This window comes from Furipterus horrens, unplaced genomic scaffold (assembly GCF_987537825.1).
Source record: "Furipterus horrens unplaced genomic scaffold, mFurHor1.1.pri manual_scaffold_7, whole genome shotgun sequence".
NCBI classification, from domain to species: domain Eukaryota; kingdom Metazoa; phylum Chordata; class Mammalia; order Chiroptera; family Furipteridae; genus Furipterus; species Furipterus horrens.
Window position 1 is genome coordinate 36,463,789 of NW_028327177.1, and position 27,332 is coordinate 36,491,120.

At 37.9% G+C, this 27,332-nt stretch overlaps 1 protein-coding gene across 1 annotated transcript in view; it reads left to right on the forward strand.

The window, feature by feature from the left end:
- Nucleotides 1–27,332, forward strand: part of SLCO5A1 (solute carrier organic anion transporter family member 5A1) — a 147,270-nt gene that overhangs the window by 57,024 nt on the left and 62,914 nt on the right. Inside the window, 2 exon segments of the mRNA XM_090283591.1 lie at nt 1,436–1,568; nt 6,292–6,509. Of these exon segments, the coding sequence (XP_090139717.1) occupies nt 1,436–1,568; nt 6,292–6,509 (351 nt within the window).

The window sequence follows — 27,332 nt, forward strand, 5'->3', positions numbered from 1 at the left end:
CTATTTTTGTTTTATTAAAAGCATGCTTCCAAAAGAATACCAGTCACTTGAAGTTGTGCCTCCTCTGCTCTGCATTTTCAAGCACAGATGTTGAAGTCCAAGAACCTAATGTCTCATTGTTACAAGATGATGCTGTAAAATAAATAAACACTGTGCTTTCTCTATTGAAACTGTGTGAAAAGTGAGAGCAGATGTTAAATCACTGTCTGTAGCTATTAGGAACAGAAGGGCCAGGATTATTCAAAGTTTACTCAGGTGCAGATTATAAAGAAAGGTGCCACTATTCTGATTATTCCATTTGCTTTCTGGTAAATAAAGTACTGCTGAGAGGAGATGGAGCTCTACTTATTTCTTCAGTGATGAAAATGCAGGGCAGCACTAGAAATGAGAAACGTGTAACACCTGAGTTTGTTATCATTCCTCAGAAGTGTTTGTTGATTTGTCCCCAAGTAACTGAGTTTTAACAGGACAAACACTAGGTTTGGAGTGTGGCTAGATTTTTCTATGCCTTTCGAGGAGTTTCATACCCTACCTGTAAATTAAAAAATTGGCAAAATATTATTTATTTAAAAAATATAAATCACAGCATGAAAACAAGATAAAAATGACAATGAATTTCTTATCTTTTTGCTATAAGCCCATTTTGATGGTGAAATTTTTTGGATAGAATGACAACCTTTTTGATCTCCTGACAGTAAGACCCCACCCAACTCCCCATTTAGATGTGCGCTTTAAAAAATTATTTTTTAATTCAGCTGTAGGTGGATGCTTTCCACTTGGGTTCTCACTCATGCTATTTAAGGAGATTTAGTAATCTTTAAATAAGATTCCTCAATGAACAAGAAACCAAGCTTATTGCGAGATCTTTGATTCTAAAGTGGTGATTTGAAAATATTAGTGCTTGGAGGGTGCTTACGAAGTGTTGCCAATTCCACTGAATCCAGCTTCATGACAACATTCGACCTTGAGTTCCCTCAACCAATTAGAACCATCAATAGCTGTGACAAGTGACATCTACTTTCCTTCCTTTTCCTTATTGTTGAGACTACCTTTTATCCTCTCTTGGTTATCCAGTGACTGCCATGTTAACCATCCAAGTCTGTACTTTCAGAAATTTAAATTGAGTGGGTCTGGGTTAGGTCCTGAACACTTATATTAAAAAACAAAATAAAATCAACCAATAAGTTCTCCAAATGATTTTGATGTTCTAAGAGAAGAGCAGACAACAGTGAAATAAAGGCCATGATTTGAAACCCAAATGTCAACCCAGACACAATCTCTAAACTTCTCTGGAGAGTGAATCTTTTTACTCTTTTTTTAGAAGTTGCTAACTGGATTTAACTATGGCATCTGCATGGTATGACTGCAATTAGACAACTACTGAAACTTGAGGAACATGTTGCTGTATTTCACATTTCCCCTTCTGTCTTCTCAGCCATCATGTATGTCATGGGAGCTCTTGGTCCTGCAGTGGGATATTTACTAGGTGGACTTCTTATTGGTTTTTATGTTGATCCCAAAAATCCTGTTCACCTTGACCAGAATGACCCTCGTTTCATTGGAAACTGGTAAGAACTGTTTACTAAATTTTTCATCTAACTTACTATTAATGATAGAGTCATAGTATCCTTGTAGTTAACATAAAAGTTTCCCCAGTGGGTATATAAAAATGTAGCTAAGAGTCCCCTAGGAGGGGTAGTAGGCAAAATAGTAATTCCCCAAAGTTATCTGTGTCCCAATCCCCAGAATTTAAGAATGTGTCACCTTTCATGGCAAAGGGGACTTCGTAGATGTGATTCAGTTAAGGATCTTGAGATGAGGAGATTTTCCTGGATGACCCTGGTGGACCCAATATAACCACAAGGGTCTTTATAAGTGAGTAGAGGAGGCAGGAAGGTCAGAGTAAGAGAAGGTGGTATGGTGATTGAGGCACAGGTTGGATTGATGTGCTGTGAAGTCAGGGGAAGGGACCCTGGGCCACAGAGTGACTCTAGAAGCTGGAAAAGCAAAGAAATAGGTGCTTTCCTAGAGCCTCCAAAGGGAATGCAGCCTTACCGAGCCATTTTAGACATCTGGCCTCCAGAACTATAAGATAATACATGTGTGTTATTTTAAGCCACGGAGCATGTGGTAATTTGTATAGCAGCAACAGGAAACTGACACAGAGGGTTCGGGAATAAGAGCCTAATCCCGGTTCTTGAAGATGGAGGCGTTTATTTCCTTTAGAGCAGAATGGAGGAAAAGAGTGATGTGGCTATGCTGGGACTTTCCTGTGTACTTTAGTCAAAGCCTTCATGAGCTTTTCTGTGCCTTTAAAAAATTTCCCCCCACTTCCCTACTATATTGTGTTTCTGTTTGTCAACCCTCCCCCACTGTCCAGAACGCTAGCTCTACTTTTCCATCAGCACATACAGTTAATCTTTTCAGTGGATAATAGTTTGCTCCCTACCTAGGCTGGAGATTTAGCTACTGTCCCAGTAGCTAACCCTTAGTGGTCTTGTTAAGTAAATAATGTTTGGGACTTAGAAAACGAGAACTCCATTTTGCGTATTTGGTTATTTATTCAGATAGCCAGGGCAGTGTTTGAGTCCTTCACAGCCCTCAACTTGAATGTGAGTTCTTTTTTCATGATTGTAAGCACTAAGGAGTACTGGAGTCCTAAATTCATTTAACATGGCTTAGTAATAGGTATACGTTGATAAGAAATTTTCATTTTATACCAAAGGGAATACTGCAGTATCAGACATTAATTACTTTCTAAAGTTTCTTAGAGTATTGTGTTCTGTGCTTCATTACAAGATAATAATCTCATAACTCTGAGCTTTGTGGGAATGATGTTTAACACTATTTTCAAAGCAGTGAAAAATATTAATTAGGTTATAGGACACTTCTTATTTTCCTAAGTAATGCTCTTTGAAGATGGAAGTGCTAAGATCTAGATGACCCTGGCCTGGTAGAATTTTGAAATTATACAAAAGGAAGTTCCCTTGTCAGCATGAAGGGACTAACACTGGAGTTTTCAGTTCTTGACTGATAGTGAAATTTTTGGTCTTAACTACTGTTTCTTTGAAGCTTTGAAACAAATCAGAATAAGGACCTTTTTGTTTTGTTCTCAGAAAACTAGATTATTAAAATATATTTATAAATGTCCAATGTATGTTCTGTATTCTGTATAGATGTCCATGAGAAAAGCATGGCAATAGGGGACATCTGGTGGCAGAGAGAAAGGCAAAGAGGACCAGCTAGAGGCAAGTAGAAAGAAGGAAACAGGAGTTTTCAGCTTACAAGTGCTTTATGCTATCTTTAAAAAGTTTCCTAGTAGATATCAACCCAACTGGTAGCAAAGTGGAATGATTAAGAGTACAGACCCTGAAGCCATAGTCCCCTGATTTTATATCCCAAACTGCCACCTAATAGCTGTGTGACCTTGAGGAAGTTACTTAACGTCTCCGTGCCTCAGTCGTTATTGTTTTTTTAAATCCAGAAAATGGAAGTACAGTACCAGCTTCACTGAGTTGTGAGGAATGAATGAGTATGTATGTAGAGCTCTAAATAGTTCTTGCTATATAATGTGTTAGTTATTATTCATTCCTTTGTATTTCATCAATGTCCAAGTAGTTTTATTCACGTTAGTCGCCCGATATTAGTTCTACAAATACTAAGATTTCTCAATATAGAAATATATCATAGAAATCTATTTAAAAATAAATTTTATTTATCAAGTATCCATGTTTGTAAGACTTCTATCTTCAATAAAGACACAGTTTTTTGCTACAATGTTATTTTATACCATGCCTAGTAGAATGATATATTTTTCAATAAATATATGCTGAAAGAATGAAGGAATGAATGAATAAGCCTAACATTTATTGAGCGCTTCCTGTGTCAAGCATTATACTAGGAGGTATACACATGTTTTTGTTTAAGCCTTATAACAGCTATATGTAGTCACTAATATTATGCTCAGTGATTTGAATAACTTGCCCAAAGCCTCAGAGTCAGTGAGAGCTGGGATAAACTGAGTCCAGGGAGGTCTTAGTTGATACACTTAGTGATCAGTCTCTGAGGAATGGTTCATAAAAAGGAGTTAGACCCCTGGCTTTTCAATTTGGGCTCTTATTCATATTTCTTTTGCCAACACATAATGCACATTTCTTGTCTTACTCAGCTTTTTTCTTTTAGCATCATCATTATATGATGTGTTAACAATGATTTGTTACTGTAGAACGCTGAAGAATGTGGGCTGCTTTGCTCTGCTTAGAAATGTCCCAAACCTTTTGTATTATTGTTTATGCTCTACAATTATTCTCCTTCTTCTATATTTACTCTCAGTCTAGGCTACTATGAGTGTATCTTTAATGTTTGCATATAATTTTAAATCAGTGGCTCTGGCTGAGGGTGAGGGAGTCTGAGTACAGAGCTACATAAAAACAAACAAAATGAGCTATTAAGAATTGATTGCTGAAGAGGCAGGCATTTTATTAGATTCCTTTTGTACATTGTCTTATTAATTTTGTTTACTCCAGAACAGTTACTATTGGCCCTCTTTCAGATGAAGAAAGTGGGTTCAGGAAAGCAAAATAAGTTCCCCGGGATCTTAGAGCTAGTAAGTGATAAAGACAGGATAAAAACTCAGGTCAGTCTGAAGCCACAGCTCAAGAACTGGCCCTTACACTATACTGCCTGCCCCCTTGTGGAGAGAGATGAGAGGTCTAGGGAGCTGAGGATTGGGAAGACTGAATGTCAGGTGTGCAGAAAGAGATTGAAGAAAGGCTGATGAGGAGGGCCAGGTTAGTAAAGGCCTCACATGCAGCCAAGAACTAGAGGGGCCAGACATTATAGTAGCTATGTTTCCTGCAGACAAGATGACTTTATTTTTTTCAAAACTTATCTCATTCAATGTATTTATGCAAGAAATTTTTTTCAGTACCTAATCCATGTCAGGCACTGGGTTTGTGATTATATTCTGAATAATTGAGATTGCTTCAGGTCTGTCCTTGAGCAATCTTCTCAAAATAAAGCCGCTTTCTGATTGTCTTAAAATCTTTATTTGATATAACTAAATATGCTTGAAAATAGCACATCGGATTATTAATGATGGTTCTAGGAATGATTCTCTCAGCTAAACTGTGACCTTTAGCAACTAACTGCACTATAATTGAAACACTAATTTTATAAGTGCATTTCACTTTGCAATTGATTTATATTCTTACTGAGCTGAATCCAACATTCATGCTTACAATGCTGCTTGCATTGCAGTTACAACTGACAAGGTGTTGATACAGAGGAACAGAGTCTGAGCATTCATGAACTTGGAAGCTTTAAGGACAGAGTTTGGAGTTGAGGAATCCTAGTTAGAAAGCAGTGACTGTGTTAGGTAGGACCAGGGGCTATTTGCTAAGAAATGTGTGGAAGGGGACTGAGAAATTCCTGCCCCTGGGGAATTATGCAGGCAAGAAGTCATGAACACAGAGCTCTGATGCGGGGCTAGAGGTTGAGTTCTTCTGTCTGTGTTTGCTTCCTAGTTTCTGCAGTATGGTAACCTCAGACAAGTTCAAAGACAGATTCGTGATTCAACAACACTCAAGTTCTACTTCTCCTGAGAACCTTTTTGACACACTTTTCCCCTCTCTGGACTTTAACAGGATTCATGCTCTATACCACGTGATCTAACACTTAATTGTACATATTCTTGTATTTCTTGGAGATATATTTTTTAGCTTGCTTATAACTAGGTTCTAATTATTGAAGTGAAGAATTAAATGAACTATCTTTGCTGGCCCTCATGGCTAAGTGTGGTGAGGGCCAGCTAAGAGCATTCAATATATTAAGTGCTTGCAGAAAAAGTGTCATCAGAAATTTAAAATACTTTTTACATGAGATATTAATGATTTTCTTCCAAGAAAATAAAAAGGTCTCTACTGGTCCATAAAGCATACTATAGTGTTTGTATTATTTTTCTATTAAATTTATGTGTTATCGTTTTATTATAAAATATACATTGTAGCAGAACTAGCACATGTGCTTAAAAATACTTGAATGAAATTCTTGTCAGATTGCTTATTATAATGTTCATTATAATACAAGTATATTTGGGTGGATTTCTCATTTATACCACAGAAAGGGAGGATTTCTATATTTTCTTATTTTGTTCAACTTCCTACTGCTTTATAATTGATGAAGGCCAAAAAAATTTTTTTGAAGAATTTTATCACCACAAATTTCTACTTTGCTAATTTGTTCTCACAATGCAAAAGCTGTAAATACTATTCACATTTCCCAATTTTTTAGGTGGAGTGGATTCCTCCTTTGTGCCATTGCAATGTTTCTTGTGATATTCCCAATGTTTACTTTCCCAAAAAAGCTTCCACCTCGACACAAGAAAAAGAAAAAGAAAAAATATTCTGTTGATGCTATTAGCGATGATGATGTTATGAAGGAGAAATCGAACAATACTGAGCAACTGGACAAGAAAGTTTCTTCTATGGGATTTGGAAAGAATGTCAGAGGTAAAGTATGTCTTTTGAATAAACATGTGCATGGTCGTTCAGATCAGTGTGACTCAAACTGCGGTTCCAGGCCGGTGCTGCCCACAGCTATTACTGGTCTCTGATGAAATAAGTACTGAAGCTGAGAGTAAGGATTGTGAAACTTTTAAAGACATTTGACAGAGTCATTTTATGCCTATTGAATTAAATGGTGATAATAACAAACTGGGCTTATATTTTGTATGTTTTTTAAAAAAATTGTTTTCTAATGATTTATCTTTAATGAATTCTGCAAAAGTATAGACTGGAAATAATAATAATAAAAAAATTATTCTTCCCCACAGATAGTTTGGGAAGAACTGCTTTAGATCCAAAGATACATTTATATATGTAATTTACTATATTTTGAGATGTCTGATTTTTAAAAATATTGCACTTATTGCATTATATAATGAGTGGTTTGTTTCAGGGGAACAGTGGATTTGGTGGTATGGCCTGATCCTTCCTTAAATACTATATAAAGCCTAACACTAGTCAGGGATCTCATTCAACAGTGACTCTGCCAATGCTTGTTAAGTGGATGGAGACAAGAGTAGCCAAGGGCTGGGGCTCCAACCACAGTGTAAAAAACATCTAAAAAGTCTTAGTGATGGGTAGTGGTCTGTTTTTGCATTTTTACTTTTCTTAAAAATAATGACCTTATTAAAGCTAGATTAGGCAACCTCAAACCTAAACAATTAAACTGAATCTCAACCAGCCAATCTTTGTCTAGTAGTCAATATATCAGCTGAGTGGCAATAAATTTCTTCAACCCAAGAAACCTACAATGCTACACTCCCCTTAGTTTCTGCTATTTCCTGAATTCTCTGAATTGATTTTTACGAAATTATGAAGCATGATATTTGTCAAATGCTTACTGTTTTAGGGAAAATTTACTAGGTACGTGATCATCTCACTTGGACTACATACACAGTAAAGGAAAAGAGACATCTGCCCGGACTAGCAGGAAGTTGCTGATACATTATGGAACTATCGCACAGCCCAAGAATGATGATCTTTATTTAGATGGGGCTGTTTTTAATGACTGTACCGTTCAAAGCAAGTGAAGTGACATTTCATTGGACATGCTTCTTTCCCGTTAGGTTTTAGATTGGCCTCCCCACTCTCCTCATCATTTGGTGACAGTGTATATTTTGCTACTGCCAAAAGGACTTCTACTGTCATAACATAAAGAATTCTCTAGGTTCCATCATAGCCTGAGCTCTTACTCCATGAACCAGGACCAGCCCATCGTTTTTTGTGGACATTATTATGGACTAGGATGGCTGCTACCAAAGGAGCGATTTATTTATTTATTTATTTAATTTTACAATTTAGATGAAAGCAAGATTGATGTTTAAAAAAATTTACAATACAGGAATAGACTTAGAGTCTTATAGAGAGTATAAAGTAAACTCAAGGGGAGAAATAAAGGCATAGGTAAGTTAACATGCTATGTTTTATAGCTTAGAAATAGATCACTTGAATGTGAAACATATGCTCTATTGAATAGCGAAGAAAAGACAGAGAAGATTGATACCAGATACCAGCAGCAGAAATGAATGTTGATGGGAACAACGTGGGATGCGGTGCAGACAATGTTATAAGGGCTGCATTCACACTCTGGGCCTTCCTCTCTTAGTGGTGGAGGCTGCCATCTGCCAGGACCTGCATCATTTGCCTGAAGGCTTTCTTTGTAGGCTGGGAAAATGCAGGGCTCCTGCTTGAGACAGGTTCACATGCCAAGGAGTGAATGCCCTGGTCTCCCCCAACCCCAAAACAGTCTTAACCAATGGCTGATAAACACCCAGCTACCTACCCTTACCAATGAGACGATTCCTATGTGTGTTTCTCCATCCTTTGCAGGCTGCCCTCTTTGCCTGAGCATCATGCCCACATTCCCTCTCCAGCGTTTCCTGAACCTCCCAAATAAAAGACTTGGACTTGAATCCTCATCCCAGGACCTGCTTCTGGGGGGACATGTGCTTACTTAGACAGATAGGTTCAAAAGTGGTAGAAGTCATCACAAAGTTTTAAAATTATTTTTACAGGTTGAATCTATGCACCGTTTTGTTGGGTGTCTTCTTGTACTGCTAGGGGTTGCTTCCCGCCATCTTTTCTATGTTCAGCTTCATGTTTTCTCTATTTTTCCTTTTTATTGAATGTATTGAGGTGACACTGGTTAACAAAATTATACAGGTTTCAGGTGCACAAATCCACAACACATCATCTGTACACTGTATTGTGTCTTTACCACCCAACTCATTCTCTGTCCATCATCATTTATCCCCCATACCTTCTGCCACCTCCCTCCAGCCCCCTGCCGTTGGCAATCACCACACTGTTGTCCATGTCCATGAGATTTTTTCTTTTATGCTCAGTCCCTCTATCCCTCTCACCACCCAACTCTCACTGACCATTGTCAGCCTGCTTTCTGTGAGTCTGTCACTGTTTTGCTTGTTAGTTCATGTTGTTCGTTAGATTCCACATGAGTTAAATCATATGCTACTTGTCTTTACCTGACTGGCTTATTTCACTTAACATAATACTCTCCAGGTCCATCCATGCTGTTGCAAAGTGTAAGAATTTTTTCTTTTTTATGGCCACGTATTATTCCATTGTGTATATGTACCATAGTTGTTTTAGCCACTCACCTACTGATGGGCATAGGGCTGCTTCTGAAACTTGGATATTGTAAATAATGCTGCAGTGAATGCAGGGGTGCATATATTCTTTTGAACCAGTGTTTTCTTATTTTTTCAGATAAATTCCCAGAAGTAGAATTGCTAGATCATAAAGCAGTTCTATTTTTAATTTTTTGAGGTCACTCCGTATTGTTTTCCACAGTGGCTCTACCAGTCTCTATTCCCACCAACAGTGCACTAGGATTCCCTTTTCTCCACATCCTCACCAGTGCTTGTTGTTTATTTATTGATGATAGCCATTCTGACAGGTGTGAGGTAATATCTCATTGTGGTTTTAATTTGAATTTTTGTAACGATTAGTGATGTTGGACATTTTTTCGTATGTCTATTGGCCATCTGTATATCTTCTTTGGAGAAGTGTCTATTCAGGTCCTTTGCCCATTTTTAATAGGATTGCTTCTTTTTTTTTGGTGTTGAGTTTTATAATTTCTTTATAAATTTTGGATATTAACCTCTTATCAGATATATCATTGGTAAATATGTTCTCCCATTCAATGAGTTACCTTTTCATTTTGTTGATGGTTTCCGTTGCTTTGCTAGACTTTTTAATTTGATGTGGTTCCATTTGTTTTTTCTTTTCTTTCTTTTGCCCAAGGAGATACATCAGAAAAAAAATGTTGCTACAAAAGGTGTCCAAGATATTACTGCCCATGTTTTCTTCTAGGATTTTTATGGTTTTGAGCCTTACATTTAAGTCTTTAATCCATTTTGAGTTTATTATCATGCATGGTGTAGGAAGGTGGTCTAGTTTCTTTTTTTGCACATAACTGTCCAATTTTTCCAACACCATTTATTTTATTATTTTTAAGTATATTTTATTGATTATATTGTTACAATAGTTCCAATTTTTCCCCCTTTGCTCCCCTCCACCCAGCACCCCCCTTCCCCAACAATCCCCTCCCCAAGTCCATGCCCATGGGTCGTACATACAAGCTCTCCTGCCTCACCCTTTCATATATTCTTCTTCTTCTTTTTTTAAAATAATTAATTAATTAGTTAAATATTTTAACAATAAAAAATAACAATCCCTCCCTCTCAGACTTAAGACCCTTTACAATCTTATAAAGGACAATGGACGAAGGTCTCGAGCTCCTCTAGCTGCTTCAAGCTGGACATGGTCGTCGTCCTACCTACCCTTGGGTCCAGAAATCCCTAATAAGAGTGGGGGTGTGGAGGGGAGGGTGGCCTTCCCACAAGGGGAAGGATCGTGCAGACTCCAGGTTGTTTGGCTGTCTCTGGACAACGGCATGCTTGGTTTAACAGGCTGGCATCCTTGTTGTATTCTGGGGGCAACAGGGTTAAAGGACATCATTCAATCCGTAACCACTAGATGACAAAAGACAGGTATTAATTTTTCAATGTCCCACATTAGGGAAAAGAAAGGCTTCTTTGGAGGAAGGTATGCCAGGTACATCTCACCTGTCCAAAACCCTTTTGCCCATTATACTTAGTTTGGACTGAGGGAAATATTTTAGATTTCCCCCCTCTCAGGCCTCTGGGCTCTTTCTGTCCAAGCCATTAGGATAGAAAAGAGAAACCAGTTTTAAAGTGAAGCCCACAGACCACCCCGTTCTTCACCAACCCAGCCACTTAGTTCAGCCAAACCATTGAGTCTCAGGAGGCAGCAATGCAGACAGGATTAAGTGAGGCCTATACGTACAGACAATCAGGTAATGAGATCGTAGGCTTATGCCCTTTGAAAACAGAAAACACATGTTAATTTATGTAACATAACCCACATACAAGTCCCTAAATCTGTAGGACTGTCTTATCGGAAAGACATCCAGTTGCAAGGCATTTGACATTCTTCTTGCCTGTAAATTAAACATCTTTGATAATGCCACAGACATAGTTTAACTTTCAAATGAAAACAAATTTTAAATGAAAAGAAACTTTAAGGACGGTTAGCTGCACTACTTTATAGTCTACCACTGGGCATTGTGATCTTCCTTGAATCATGATTTTTCTCCCTAAGATTACCCTCCTTGTCATTAAAGGGACTACATTAAGTTCATTTTTAATTTATCCTGTTCATTTGCATAAATACAACAAGAGCAGCAAATGATCACTTATGATCTTTAGTTCTGCTTTGCTGGAACTTACGCAAGGAACATTTAGGGTGACGTTCAGTCTGCCCTTCAGGGCACAGAAGCTGAGCCACATACCTGGCATTCAGCCTTGCCTGTAAACTCCTGTCATTTCCAGGACCTCCTGGTTTTCCATTGTGCCTTAAGGTCCCTTCTAGCCATCTTTCAGGAAAACAACCTTCGCTCCTTCCCTGGAAAGATTGCTATGGACCGCTCATCCATCCAATGTACCAGGCCTTTTATCTCATGGACTTTTATTACCTTTGAAAGTCAGTCCCAGTTGCTCAGGACTTTTTGGTAACAACCAAAGCCCAAGCATGTCTCCTTTATGCATGACATTCCAATCAAAGTCTTAGTCAAAAAAAAATCGTTATTAACAACTGGTCTTATTAGTTTTATGCAAAGAAACTTAGGTCATTACTTACTTCTTTAGAATGCCAAATTCTGGAGGGATCAGATAGGGAGAAAATATATACAGTGTGAAGGAAAATCCTTGTCCTTCTAATATTCACTGAACTTGCATTTCTATTCTTTATATTTTTATTTTTTCCCCCCACTAAAAATTTTTCTGTTTGTTTGTTTTTCCATTACAGTTGTCTCACTTTTTTCCCCCTCTTGCTTCTCTGCACCCTGTCCCTCCCTTCTCCCACATTCAGTCCCCACCCAGTTGTCCATGTCCATGGGTCATTTATACATGTTCTTTGACTAGACCCTTCCCCTTCTTACCACTTCTCTCCCTCCCACCTCCCCCTTTGTTACTGTTAGTTTATTCCTCGTTTACATACCTCTGGTTCAATTTTGCTCATTTGTTTGTGTTGTTCATTAGTTTCCTGTAACAGGTGATAGCATAAGGTAATTTTCTTTTGTTGCCTGCCTTATTTTGCTAAGCGTAATTCTCACTAGTTCCAATCATGTTGTTGCAAATGGTAGAAGTTCCTTCTTTCTTTCAGTACTTATTCATTGTCATTTTCCCCCTTTGTACTCGTGTTCCTCTCTGTCTCTCTCTGTTTCTTCATCTTCTTAAAGCAGACCCTTTAGCATCTCTTGCAGTACTGGTTTGGTGGAGATGTATTCTTTTAGCCTTCTTTTGTCTTGTAAACTCCTTATTTCAGCTTCCATTTTGAATGAGAGCCTTGCTGGGTACAGTATTCTTGGTTGTAGGCCTTTGTTTTTCATTACTTGGAATATATTTTGCCATTCCCTTCTGGCTTGTAGTGTTTCTGCTGAGAAATCTGATGATAGCCTTATTGGAGCTCCCTTGTATGTTATTAGTTGTTTCTCTCTTGCTGCTTTTAGGATTCTCTCTTTGTCTTTGAATGTTGGCATTTTAATTATGATGTGTCTTGAAGTGGGCCTGTTGGGGTTCATCTTCATTGGGACCCTCTGTGCTTCCTGGACTTGCATGATTCTTTCTCTCTTCATGTTAGGGAAGTTTTCTGTCATTAGTTTTTCAAAGAGGTTTTCTATTCCTTGCTCTTCTTCTTCTCCTTCTGGAATTCCTATGATACGGATATTATTACGTTTCATGTTGTCCTGCAGCTGTCTTAGAGCCTCTTCAGTCTTGTTCAGTCTTTTTTTGTTTCGTTGCACTGTCTGTGAGTTTTTGTCTACATTGTCCTCCAGCTCGCTGATCCGATCTTCTGCTTCCTCTAGCCTGTTTTTAATTCCTTCTACTGTGTTCTTCAATTCAGAAATTGTATTCTTCATTTCCTCCTGGCTCTTATTGATAGCTTCCATGTCCTTTTTGATGCTGGTATAATTCTCAGTAAGTTCCTTATAGTTCTTCTGGAGTTCACTGTAGTTTTTCTGGAGTTCTTCGTAGTTTCCGCTGAGCTCATTGAGCTTCTCCATAATCCATGCTTTCAATTCCATATCTGATAGTTTGCTCCCCTCTGTTTCATTTAGCACTCTTCCTGGGGACTCTACCTTTCCTTTCGATGGGGGGTTGTTTCTCTGTCTCCCATTTTTGTGACTCCTATTGTTTGTTGGTGCTTCTTAGAATGATCTGCACTTCCTGGATCTGCCCCTGGTGGCGTCAGATCCTGTACCAGTCTGGGCCTAGGCGGCCTGTTGGAGACTTCCAGGGATCTACTGCCTTTGTCTGACTCCTTTAGTTGTTAATCTATTCAATCTGTGATTAGCCGTCAGGCTTAAGGACCGTGGGTGTGGCAGCTTAATTTCTGTAGGCAGGGCTTTTGCGTCCCCTCAGGCTGATGCCACTTGGAGGGGAATGGTCTGCTTGCAGTGTGGGGATGAGTCAGCACTGGGACCCGGCCGGCCGCTTCCCCAGCTCTCCCCTCAAAGCCACCACACCAAACTCTCCCCAAGCATTTCCTGTCCTCTCTGTCTTCCCTCTGCTTGTGCCCAGGGTAAGTGGGGGCAGAATATTTTCATATGTGATCCGCTTAAGAGCTCTTTTTCTCCAGCTGTTTCTTTCCGGCTAGCAAGAAACCCTGTGGCTTTTCGCTTTTCTCAGCTGGATACTATTTTACTTTCCACTCTGTTGCTGTAGACTGGTAAGCTCACCTGGGGGTTTAGACCCTGCCCTTCTCAGGGGGAACCCCCGGCTGCTGAACTGTTTCTCAGTCCCTTCAGCTGCCACTCGTGTGAACCCAGCCAGCCCTTCTGCGTCTCCGCACTCCCTACCGGTCACGTTGTGATGTAGCGGCCTTTTCTGTCTCTCCGTGGTTATAAGACTTCTCTCCAGCTGGTGTTCGGTTGGTTATTCCAGATGATTTCTCCAAAATTACGTTGTAAATCCAGACTAGTTCTGGGAGGAAGTTAGTGTAGCTTCCACTTACTCCTCCGCCATCTTGTTTCTCCCAACACCATTTATTGAATAGACTACATTTACCCCATATTATTTTTTGCCTCCTTTGTCAAATATTAATTGACTGTAAAGGCGTGGATTTATTTCTGGTCTCTCTATGCTGCTCCATTGATCAATTGAATATATGTCTGTTTTTATGCCAGTACCAGGCTGTTAAGATTACTATGGACTTAGAGTATAGTTTGCATGATTCGGGTAGCATGATTCCTCCAACTCTGTTTTTCTTTCACAAGATTGCTGTGGCTTTTGGGGTCTCTTGTGGTTCCATATAAATTTTTGGAATATTTGTTCTAGTTCTGCAAAATATGCCATTGGTATCTTGATAGGAATTGCATTGAATATAGATTACTTTGGGTAGTTTGCATATTTTAATGATGTTAATTCTTTTTATCTATGAACACTTACATGTATCATCTTCAATTTCTTTCTTCAGTGCCTTATAATTTTCCAAGTACAGGTCTTTTACATCCTTGCTTAAATTTATTCCTAAGTATTTTATTCCTTCTGAAGCAATTGTGAATAGGATTATTTTCTTAGTTTCCCTTTCTGATAGTTCATAAATAGTGTGTAAAAATGCAAGTGATTTATGGATATTAATTTTGTATCCTGCTACTTTGCTGAATTCATTTTTCAGTTCTAGTAGTTTTTTGGTGGAATCTTTAGGGTTCTCTATATAAACTATCATGTCATCTGCAAATAAAAACAGTTTGCTTCCTCATTTTAAGTTTCTTCTTGTCCGATTGCTATGGCTGGGACTACCAGTACTATGTTGAATAAGAGTGTGAAAGTGCACATCCTTGTCTTTTCCTGATCTTAAGGGAAATGCTTGTAGTTTTTTCCCATTGAGTATGATATTGACTGTGGGTTTGTCATATATAACCTTTATTGTGTTGAGCTATGTTCCCTCTATTCCCACTTTGCTGAGAGTTACAAATTTTTTATCAATGTTTTTCTGCATCTATTGACATGGTCACATATTTTTTTTACCCTTCATTTTGTTTATGTGGTGTATCATATTTATTGATTTGCAGATATTGTATCAACTCTGCATCTCCAGAATAAACCTTACTTGACCATGGTGTATAATCTTTTTATGCATTGCTGGATACAGTTTACAAATATTTGTTGAGGATTTTAGCATCCATTTTCATCAGTGTTATTGACCTATAATTTTCTTTCTTTGTAGTGTCTTTGTCTGGGGTTGGAATTAGGATAATTCTGGTCTCGTAAAATAAGCTTGGGATTCTTTCCTCCTCTTAAAATTTTCAGAATAGTTTGAGAAAAGTAGGTGTTAGTTCTTCTCTGAATGTTTGGTAAAATTTACCTAAGAAGCCATCTGGTCTTAGGAGTTTTTGACTACTGCTTCAATTTCACTAGTTGTAATCTCCTTATTCAGATTCTCTGATTCTTTCTGATTCAGTTTTAGAAGATTGGATGTTTTTAGGAATTTATCCATTTCTTCCATCTTGTCCAATGTGTTGGCATAGAGTTGCTTGTGATATTTTCTTACAATTCTTGTGGGTATATTTTTGTGTGCGTGTGTCCGCTGTTACTTCTCCTCTTTCATTTCTGATTTTATTTATTTTGTCCTCTCCTTTTTTTTTTTCTTGATGAGTTTGGTCAAAGGGTTGTCAATTTTGTTTATCTTTTCAAAGAACCAGCTCTTGATTTCACTGCTCTTTTATACTGTGTTTTTAGACTGTTTCATTTATTTCTGCTCTGATCTTTATTATTTCCTTCCTTCTACTCACTTTGGGCTTAATTTGTGGTTCTTCTCAAGTTCCTTTAAGTGTAAAATTAAATTGTTTGTTAAAGATCTTTCTTATTTTTGAGATAGGCCTGGAATGCTATGAATTTTCCTCTTAGGACCGCTTTTGCTATGTTTCATATATTTTGGGTTCAAGATATATTTTGATTTCTCCTTTAATCTCATTGTTAACCCATTTATTGTTTTGTAACATGTTATTCAGCCTCCACATCTTTGTTTTTCAGGTTTCTTTTTGTTGTTGTTGCTGTGATTGAGTTTTTGTTTCAGAGAAGATTCTTCATATCATTTCAGTCTTTTCATATTTATTGAGAATTGTTATGTGTCCTAACATATGGTCCATCCGAGAAAGTGTTCCAGGTGCACTTGAAAAGAATGTATGTTCTGTTGCTTTGGAGTGAAATGTTCTGAAGCTATCAATTAAACTATGTGATCTAGTGTGTCATTTAAGGCCATTGTTTTCTTGTTGATTTTTTGTCTGAAAGATCTGTTCATTGATGTCTGTAGGTGTTAAAATTTTCTGCTCTGACTGTATTACTGTCAATGTCTTTTGATGTCCATCAAGATTTGCTTTATCTGTTTAGGTGCTCCAATGTGGGGTACATAAATGTTTACAAGGGTTATATTCTCTTGTTTGATTGCTCCCTTTATCATTATGTCATATCCTTCTTTGTCAGGATATTTTCTTTTAAAAGAAAGAGTAACTGGAGTCTTTTAATAGTGATTGGTAGTTGTTTTATAAAATCTGTTTCTATTCTGATTTTCACGTCAGTATTTCTGAAAAATTCTCAACTTTTTCACCCTATCTATGCCTTAATGGAGATGACTGATGTCACTTCTGTGGTTCAATATCCTGATTCAGACATAGAGCTGGTTTCTTTCATTACTTGCACTTGTCCTGGATTCTCTAATTGTATCTAAATCACAACCTCAAGAGATACTTTTTCCTATTAAACAGGAATTCTATTTTAATGGTTTGATAAAATGAAAATACAAAAAATGCTAAATCCTAAAAATGCTAAAAATGATTTAAATGATGTTGATAATATTGGAATAATGTTCAGTTAAAATATATAAAGTTAATTCATTTTTATCTTGCATATATTTACTTCCTTTAGATTACCTAATACTTATCATCTATAGGTAATGAAATCAGTCCTATAGTATTTAAACTGATTTTCAAAAGAACAAATCAGATTTCTGAGAATCATTCTCTTGTTCACATAAGTTTGTATTACAAAACTGAGGTTCATTATTAAGGTCTTGAATAATATATGGTTACTAAGAGTTCCTGTTGAGTTAAATCTGAGCTTGATTTCCAGATCCTCTTTTCCCTTGTTCTGTTTTCTGGAGCAGGGCTTCTTTGGGTCTTTATTTTATACAGGGTGGGACAAAAGTACAATTACAGTTGTGAGTACACAAAACACAGAGTTTATTCTTATATTACTTATTAATTGTATTATTTTTTCCATATGAAAAGCTACTTTTGCCCCACCCTATCTATATATGAAATTTGGATGCCAATATTAGCTTCTTCAGAGAGGAGGAAGAAAGATAGCTAAGTTACTACTCCCTTAAAAGAAAATGATTTGGGCCATACTGAAGGGTGCACTTTTGGCAAGTTCTATTGCAGAAAATACTAGAAGAAAATGTACTATACTTTCCACTCTGCCTTCACTTTGTAATGATGGATATTGAGAAAGTCTGACTCAGTATTTCTTGATTCTTACTATAAATTATGCAAGAATAAGACTGTTTTAAAACACCAGAAAGGAGAAAGAATTTTTAGTGTGTCTGCACCACCTTTCTCTAAAGAGATTAGCTTTGATTGCATCAAAATCTTACCAACAAAAATAAACACTTAAAATATTAAAGTGGATCAATTTTCCTGAGGTTCAAGGTCGAGCATTTTAGTCTTCCAATTTTAACTGTTTATTTTCCTAAATGGAGAACTTTTGATGGGAGTTAATCATAAAAACAATTTCATTTTTGTGACCACTTTAAATTTTTTAAGCTTAATTGCTTAGCATTATAATTTAGCATAAAATATAACAGTTTTCTTTGCCAAACTTGATCTGTATAAGAGTGTAATGCATTTACAATACTAACTAAATAAAAAAAGTTACTCTGAGGTGATGAACGGATTTAAAGAGTCCATTGAAAATTACAGAACTTACGTCATTATTTAATTAAACAACTGTTCACTCTATAGAAGGTTCTGTCCTCTGTACTGTGGCAGATATGAAGATGAGAGAGTCAGGACTTGCCCTCTGAGAGCTTATAGTCCACTGACGGAGACAGGACAAGGACAGATGGAAATATATAAAGACCATAAAGGAGGCTAGACACGCTAGTGTGAGATTCAAAGGCAGGTGAGGGGACATGTAGTTGAGGGATCAAGAAAGGTTTCATGGGAGGAGATGGGATTTGTGAACTGTGGAAGACTGGGAGAATTTCAGTAGGTAGAAGAGGGTTGGTGAGAGTATGCCTATCAGAATGAGTAAAGCCAGGGTCAGACGATGCAGATGTATTTGAAAGTGCTAAACACATCATTGTGGTTGGTGTGTTGTATATGAGTGGCCAAGGCCTGGGAGATAAGGTTCAGAAGATAAGACAGGGCCATATTGTGTGTGGAGAGCTTGAATTCTAGCCTTTAACTAAAGTTGTCCCTGATGGGCAGTGGGGAGGTATGAGCAGACATCCGACAGCCTTCCTTTAGGCAGATTATGGAGGGAAAGAAGTGGAATGGAAGGAGGGACCCAGGTAGAAAGCTATGAACGGAGCTGGAGTGAGAGGTGATGATGGTTTTAATGAATAGAGAAGGAAAGGACAGAAGCATCCTAAAGTGGTCTCCCTCTTCCATTCCTGGCCCTTTCAATTATTTCAATTCAACAGCCAGAAGGCTCCTGTTCAAATGCAACTCCTCGCTCAAAGCTTCTGTGGTTATCCACCTCACTCACAGAAAAGTCCTTTCTCTATACAACCTACTAGGGCTAAGATCTAACCCCTGGCTACTTGTTTTGACTCCATCTTTTTCTTGTAGTCCCATTTGTTTATTCTGCTCCAACCGTATTGGGCTCATCATCGTTGTTGTTGTTTTTCTATTTATTTACTTATGTATTTAATTTTTATTGTATTTTTTCCATTACCATTTACTATCCTTATACTCCCTCTCCCCTGCAATCACCATACTGTTGTCCATGTCCACGAGTCCTTTTTCCTTTTTGCTCAATTCTTCCACCCGTTAATCTCCCCTCATCACTTAGCTGTCATCTGCTCTCCATCTATGAGTCTGTCCCCATTTTCCTTGTTAGTTCAGTTTGTTCATTAGGTTCCACACATGAGTGAAATCATGGTATTTGTATTTCTCTGACTGACTTATATTCTCCAATTCTATCTATACTGTCACAAAGGGTAAAGTTTCTTCTTTTTTATGGCTTAGTAGTATTCCTTTGTGTAAATGTCCCATAGATGTTTTATTCACTCATCTACTAATGGACACTTGGGCTACTTCCATATCTTAGTGATTGTAAATAATGCTGCAATGAACACAGGGGTTCTTATGTTCTTTCTAATTAGTGTTTTGGCTTCCTTCGGATATATGGGTCAAAGGCAGATCCATTTTTAACTTTTCGAGTTATCTTTGTACTGCTTTCTACAGTGGCTGCACCAGTCTGCATTCCCACTGACAGTGCAAAAGGGTTCCCCTTTCACTACATCCTCACCAGCACTTGTTGTTTGTTGATTTATTGATGAGCCACTCTAACAAATGTGAGATGATATCTCATTTTGATTTTAAATAGCATTTCTCTGGTGATTAGTGACATTGAGTATCTTTTCATATACCTATTGGCCATCTGTACATCCTCTTTGAAGAAGCGTCTATTCAGGTCCTTTGCCTATTTTTCAATTGGGTTGTTTGTTTTTAGGTGTTGCATTTCATAAGTTTATACATTTTGGATATCAATCCCTTATCAGATGTATCGGCGAATATGTTCTCCCATTCTGTGGCTTGTCTTTTCATTTTGTTGATGCTTTCCTTTGCTGTGCAAATACTTTTCAGTTTGGTGTAGTCCCATTTGTTTATTTTTCTTTTGTTTCCCTTGCCTGTGGAGATAATCTGATAAAATAGTCCTATGAGCTCTGTCTGAAATTTTGCTGCCTATGTTTCCTTCTAGGATTTGTATGGTTTTGAGTCTAACATTTAAGTATTTATTCCATTTTGAATATTTCTTGGGTGTGGTTCAAGAAGGTGGTCTAGTTTGTTTTTCTTCATTTATTTGTCCAATTTTCCCAATACCATTTACGGGATAAACTATCTTTAGCTCATTGTGTGTGTTTGTTTCCTCTGTCAAATATTAATTGCCTATAGAGGTATGGGTTTATTTCTGGTCTATTTTGTTGCATTGATCTATGCCTCTGTTTTTATGCCAGTACCATGCTGTTTTGGTTACTATAGCTTTATAGTGTAGTTTGATATTAGGTAGCATGATTTTTTTCAACTTTGTTCTTCTTTCTCAGTATTGCTGTTGCTATGTGGGGTCTTTTGTGGTTCTAGTTCTGTGAAATATGTTATTGGAATCTTGATAGGAATTGCATTGAAATTATAGATTGCTTTGGGTAGTATGGACATTTTAATTATGTTACTTCTTCCTATCCATGAACAGAGTATGTGTTTCCACTTACTTGTATCTTCTTCAATTTCTTTCTTCAGTGTCTTATAATTTTCCACGTATAGGCCTTTTACATCCTTGGTTAAGTTTATTCCTAGGTATTTTATTCTTTTTGAAATAATTGTAAACAGGATTGTTTTCTTAATTTCCCTTTCTGTTAGCTCGTTATAGACATATAAAAAATGCAACTGATTTCTGATTGTTAATTTTGTATCTTGCTACTTTGCTGAATTCATTTATCAGTTCTAGTAGTTTCTTTGTGGAATCTTTGGTATTATCTATGTCATCTGCAAATAAAGACAGTTTTACTTCTTTCTTTCCAATTTGGATGCCTTTTATTTCTTCTTCTTATCTGATAGCTATAGCTAGGCCTTACAGTACTATGTTGAATAAGAAGGTGAAAGCAGACATCCCTGTCTTGTTCCCAACCTAAAGGGGAATGCTTATAATTTTTGCCCATTGAGTATGATGCTGGCAGTGGGCTTTCATATATTGCCTTTATTATGTTTAGGTGTGTTCTCTCTGTTCTCACTTTGCTGAGAGTTTTTATCATAAATGGGTGTTGGAGTTTATCAAGAGCTTTTTCTGCATCCTCATTTTGTTCAGTGAATCACATTTATTGATTTGAGAATGTTATACCAACCTTGTATTCCCAGAATAAATCCCATTTGTTCATGCTGTATGATCTTTTCGAGGCATTGCTGTATTCAGTTTGCTAATGCTTTGTTGAGGATTTTAGCATTTATGTTCATCAGGGATATTGGGCTATAATTTTCTTTCTTTGTAGTGTCTTTATCTGGTTTGGGAATTAGGATAATGCTGGCCTCATAAATGAGCTTGGGAGCCTTCCTTCCTGTTGAATTTTTTGAAATAGTTGGAGAAGGAGGGGTGCTAGTTCCTCTTGGAATGTTTGGCAGAATTCACCTGTGAAGTCATCTGGTCCTGGGCTTTTGTTTGTTGGGAGTTTTTTGATTATTGCTTCAATTTAACACTGTTCTTCAAGTGTGCCAGGCATACTGTCACCTCAGGGCCTTTGGGCTTCCATTCCTTTGCTGGGAACAATCTCAGACCACCTCACTTCCTTCATGATGTAGCTCAAATGGTTTAAGGCCTTCCTTAATCATCCTGTTTAAAAATCTCCACCCTTCTCTCCAAAGCTTCTTATCTCCTTTCCTCCTTTATTTTTCTCAACAGTCATCACTATCTAACATGATTTATTTTACTTTATATTATTGTCTCTGCAATGAGAAAGTAAGCTCCATGAAGGCAAGGAATATTTTTGTCCACATGTTCCTTAATGAATTTATACCATCTAGTAGATACTCGGTACATATTTGATGAATGAGTTATTGAATGATGAAGAGAAAAGGGAGAGATTGTATCTTATAGCATGTGATGACTGATACAAGGGAATGATGGGAAGACAGGTATCAAGGATGGATTCAGGGTTTCAACCTCAGGGAGTGGGGAGAGGAACTAGTTGAGAAGGGCAGAAGGAATCGATTCTCAATCTGAGTTACCCAAGGACATCCAGAAGCATTGCATGTGGCCCATAGCTAGGCATTTAAGAACCAGTTAGTATGGAATATGCTAGGGTCAATTCTTGACTCAGCAAAGAGGGATGACCAAGAGCCACAAGCCAGGGCCATGCCCTCTTGCAGAGTGCATTTGCTCCTTGGCTGAATTACACTTTGGTTTTATGTTGCCAGCTTCTATTGAAGGGTGGTACTTGAATTTCCCAGTTTTCCATAGGAGCATGGCTCAGTCCCCTTTATATAAAACCCTATTACTTGAGGACAGTGGGTCTCAAACTTGGCCTGCTAGGAAGCATCATGAGGACTTCTTAAAACCCAGGGTGCTGGGCCTGGTCCAGAGTTTTTGCTCCAGTGGGTGTGGGGTGCAGACTGAGGACCTGCATTTTTAGCAAGTTCCTGAGTGATACTGACGCTAGTCGTCCAGAGACCACACTGCAAGAACCGCCGCTCTAGAACATAGGAGAAGTTTTGTTTTCCATGAAGAAGTTAGAATGTTTCTGCTAATGATGATTATATAACTTTTTGCTTTGGAGTCAAATTTGAAGCCTAGGAAGGATCTTATATACATATTTAATTCTTTTCTCTGGGTTTTAAAATTTTTATTTATTTTTAGAGAGAGGGGAAGGGAGGGAGAAACGGAGGGAGAGAAACATCAATGTGAGACCATCCATGTGAAAGAGAAACATCAATTGGTTGCCTCTTGTATGTGCTCCAACTGGGGACTGAACCCACAACCTAAGCATATGCCCTTGACTAGAAATTAAACCCCCAACATTTCACTTTGCGGGACAATGCCCAACAAACTTATGTCTTCTTTATCTCAAATTCTTTGTTTCATTTTTTTTTTTTTTTTTACATTTTGATATGCATGTGTTTTCTTGTGATGAGCTGAATGTTTAGATTTGAATCTACAACTTATGAAGTTAAAAGTAAATGGTAACAGGACTGGCCAAGAATTCCTAAAAATGAAAGCACTTTCTTTATACTCAGTGCAAATTGACTGTGGGGTTACTCATCAGTGGAGTATATACCATATGTACATACATGTATATACTTACTCATTAGTGCCAGATTTAAACAAGTAGGATAGTACTCTGGCCAGCAACCATTAATGATGTATTTTGGGCCCCACAGCTTTCTTGGCTGCCCACTATCTGCAGGTAAGTATTTCAGGAGCTCCATGTGCTTGCCCAGAGGTGACTGTTAGTGCACCAGGGTCATTCAGTACCTTCCACTCCTTTATTGGTGGCAGGGGATTCATTTGCATTGTGTTATGGAGGGATGGGAAATATTGGAATACTTTAATGGAGAGCCCAGGGGATCATGAGTTTCAAAGAAAATGAGCAAGAATGAGATGGAGGAAGTGAAAATGAGTAGGAACAGTTGGGTCCTATTTGGCCCTGTTATGTATGAAGAGCAAATTTTGTTCTGCTTTTACAGAAATAAATAGTTTGATGCTCCTGGGTAACAGACATTGAAAAGTTGTATCTGTTCTACACCTGTGGAATACACAGTGTGGTGCAAGACCCACAGGCCATAAAGGGAGTTGCTGAGGGCTCACCGCATGGTGATGGTATGTTTCCACCTACTTGTTCATGCACCAGAAGGCTATAAAGTATACAAGTAGTAAAAACTTAAAGAGCTGAGATAAAGGAAAAAGTAAATACTCACTCTGAGTACTTATAAAAGAAGGGAGTGAAGGAGTTTTGTGGAGAGGTGTTAAAAGAAATGATTTTATAATTTTAATTTATGGAGGTGACTGATGACACAAAGAGATCAGTGTCATTGAAAGAAGGGCTTATTACTTATATTTCCCAAGAGAAGGATCATGCCATGCCATATAGGGCCACAGGGGAAGCACCAGGTTTTGGTCAGGAAACGAAAGACAGGAATTGAGGGGAAGCCAGGGCCAGAGACTTTATGGAGGCTTCCATGGGAAGGACAGGGCAGGTCAGAGTGAACGAACAGCTTATGATCAACTAGTCTGAATAATTCCAGTGGGCTCTGGGCTGGAGGGTGGCCTCTAGTTGTCTGGTGCCTGGCCCTGGGGAAACACTGACTTGGTGTGCGACAGTTAAACAAGTTGGTGGTCGGGGCTATGGACTCAGGATTGGTTGGTGTGTATGTAAAGATGTGTTCTCAGCTGAGCCCTTCCTACCTCTGAGAATTGGTAGTCAGTCTCTCTCCAGACAGCAAGGTTTTTAAGATGTCAAAACATTGAAAAATACAGAAAATAAAAAAAAAAAACGATTAATATATAAAAGCTCAGGTGTTGCAGCCAGAGCATACTCTCACCTGGCCTGACTCTACTATAATTATCATATGGTGTTTCCTCCTCTCTTTGCCTCGTCATCCCTCTCTCCACCTTTGCGGCCAAGACCTTGGGTCCTGCACATGTGCTTTGGAAAGCACTCTATATTCTGGCCATATCGTATTATTTTATAATTTATCAATAAAAATCCCAACCTTTTATATAACAAGGACCCCAACTCTGGTGTTCCCATTTTCACCGTTGGTCTTGTCTCTGCCTAATATGAATTCTATGTCATGTTTGACTTAGTCCATTTAAACCACCTTTATCTGCTTGTTCAAGTGAGACTTCCCTCAAATTTTACTTTTATTTAAGAAATTGGCATTATGTAAGACTTTTAGGAAAGGACTAGACTGGTGCCCAAATATCATTCTAATTACTGAGGTATATGCCTGGCAGTATCTATGTTTTTTAAAAAAATTAATTTACTTTTTAAATTGTTGTTCTTACAGTTGTCCCTTTCCCTCCATCGCTCTTGCCTGCCTACCCACACTTCCCCCCTCGACAGTCAATCCCCACCCCCTTGTCCATGTCCAAGGGTCATTTATACTAGTCCTAGAAATATTTATCTTAAGAAAACTTATTTGTTTCTTTCTCTTTTATAAATACCTTTATTGATCAACTGCTATAGGATAAAGAACTCAGGATACCTATATGAAAAGTTACAGTCCATGTCCTTACAGGGAGGTTGAAGGGAAATAGATATAATAGAACATAAATCTTAAAATGGAGACGTCACCTTCTAAGGAAGTTTGAAGAAAGAGGGAGAAGGAATTTCTCAGCTGCCTGAGCTAGGGAAGCTTCTCTTGGAAAATGACATGTTGTTGCATCCCTTTAATATTTCAGGTATTTTTAAATTTTTTAAAAAATATAGAAGTAATACAAGTGCTCATGGTAAAGCATTTAGAAAGAATGTAAAATTAAAAAGACTAAAATAAAAATGAGTTCCAAACTCATTCCTGAACATAGATGCTTACATTTATTTACAATAAAAACTTATTCTTTGAAACTAGATGGAGGTGTTGCTACACACCATTGTAAATATTCTAAAAGTCTTGTGGTTTTAGTGCCAGCTTGCCATTATTTTAGGATTTCTTATTCAATGATTACAAAAAGATCACTATCATGATTTCATCTCTCCTTCATGCTTTTTGCCGCTTCTTTGATTTTACAAAGACCCAGTTACAAACAATACCAAGAAACTTGTCTAAACTATGTCCTGCAGCATAAAAATTAGGTATCTGGCTGCAAATTGATGGATTTAGCAGCTCCTTTGCTAACTTCGGTTTTAAAACTTTGTGTTTTTGAAATGATCTTGAAATCACATAAAAGCCATGGAAGATGCACACAGAACTCCTAAGTACGCTGTACACTGATTCCCCAATTGCTAACATTTTGGCCCATCTGAGAAGTTGAAGACATGATACTTTACTGCCCCGTAATACTTCTCAGTGTGTTTCCTAAATATAAGGACACTCTCCTGTGTGACCACTGGGCAGCCATCAAAGTCAGGAAGTTCACATCAGTCCTATGTTATCCTTTAGACCAGAGGCCCCATTCAAATGTCACTGATTAATGCCCTTTATGTCCAAGATCCAATACAGGATTATATGTATTTAGTTTTGGTGTCTTTTTCATCCTTCTTGATCTGGACAAGTTCATCATCATTTTTTGGTCTTTTATGTTCTTTATCGCTCAACTTGGGTTTAATGACGTCATTCCCTGTTTTATGCCCTTTTGTAGGCATAGCACCAAAATGATGCTGTGCTCAGCGCTTTGTAACAGAGGCCACAGTGTTACTTTGCCTTGTTTCCATGTAGGTGAACTTTTATCACTTGGATAAGATTGTATCTGCCAGGTCTCTCCATTCTAAAGTTAATAAGTATATTGCAATTATTAAGTGATAAATAATTTAAAAGTACTTTGTATACAGTTGATTGCAGAAGTTGTGTTCTATCTAGTCACCAGGAACACTGAAATAGTCAATACTGCAACATTGCTCTAGGGGAAATACAGGGCTAGATTCCTGTTACAAACATAATGGCCAACCCGTTAATACATAACCTTGTTTTACGTGTGTTTCTGTTCAATGGCACCTTATTTAATATAATTGTTGATTCATTAACACTGAACCCATGGCCGTCAGCCCTATAACTCCTGCCTGAAAGAAGCTTATCTAACACACACATTTTCTCTGTAATGCACATCCCAGCCTCTTGCACTTACAAACACTACACAGCACTTCAGTATGATGCTTGGGGGTGGTGGGACATTTTAAACAATAAAATCACTAAAAGCACAAAAATGCAAAATATGTGACAATGTGTTGTGAAAAGGATGCTTGTTTATAGTATGAGAGCTGAAACAAGAGGACCTTGTGCAGCCCCAGCCAAGAATGTGCATCCTGTGGCTCCCATGTTTTGCCATTTTGTGCACACCCCCCAAAGTCCATGTGTTGCTAGCATTGGCTTTATAGTGACAAATAAATCCTGGTGAGCAGTTGAATTTGCAAAAACTGGATCTGTGAATAATGAGGATTGACCGCATCTTGTTCCTGTTCAACTTCACTTGCCATTTTTAGTATCAGTTGAGCTCAAATTGCTCCACATTTGGCCATTGGGAATCCTTCATGCTGTCTTCTGTCTTTCTGACACGTGCCCATCATTCTTTGAGTACTTCTTTGCTTTTTTGTTCAGCAAGATTTTCCAGGCTCATCTTGTATTTTCTCTGCACAACTCTGAAGTTGGCCAGTTCTCCAAGGAGCTCTGCTTCTTGGGAAACCAAAAACTGGGTGTTAGGTGGGCTCATTGCTACCAGGCTCGTTTCTCAGCCCTGTTAGTAGACAGAGTTAGGAGATGTGTATACAGGATGGGGCAAAAGTAGGTTTATAGTTGTTCAT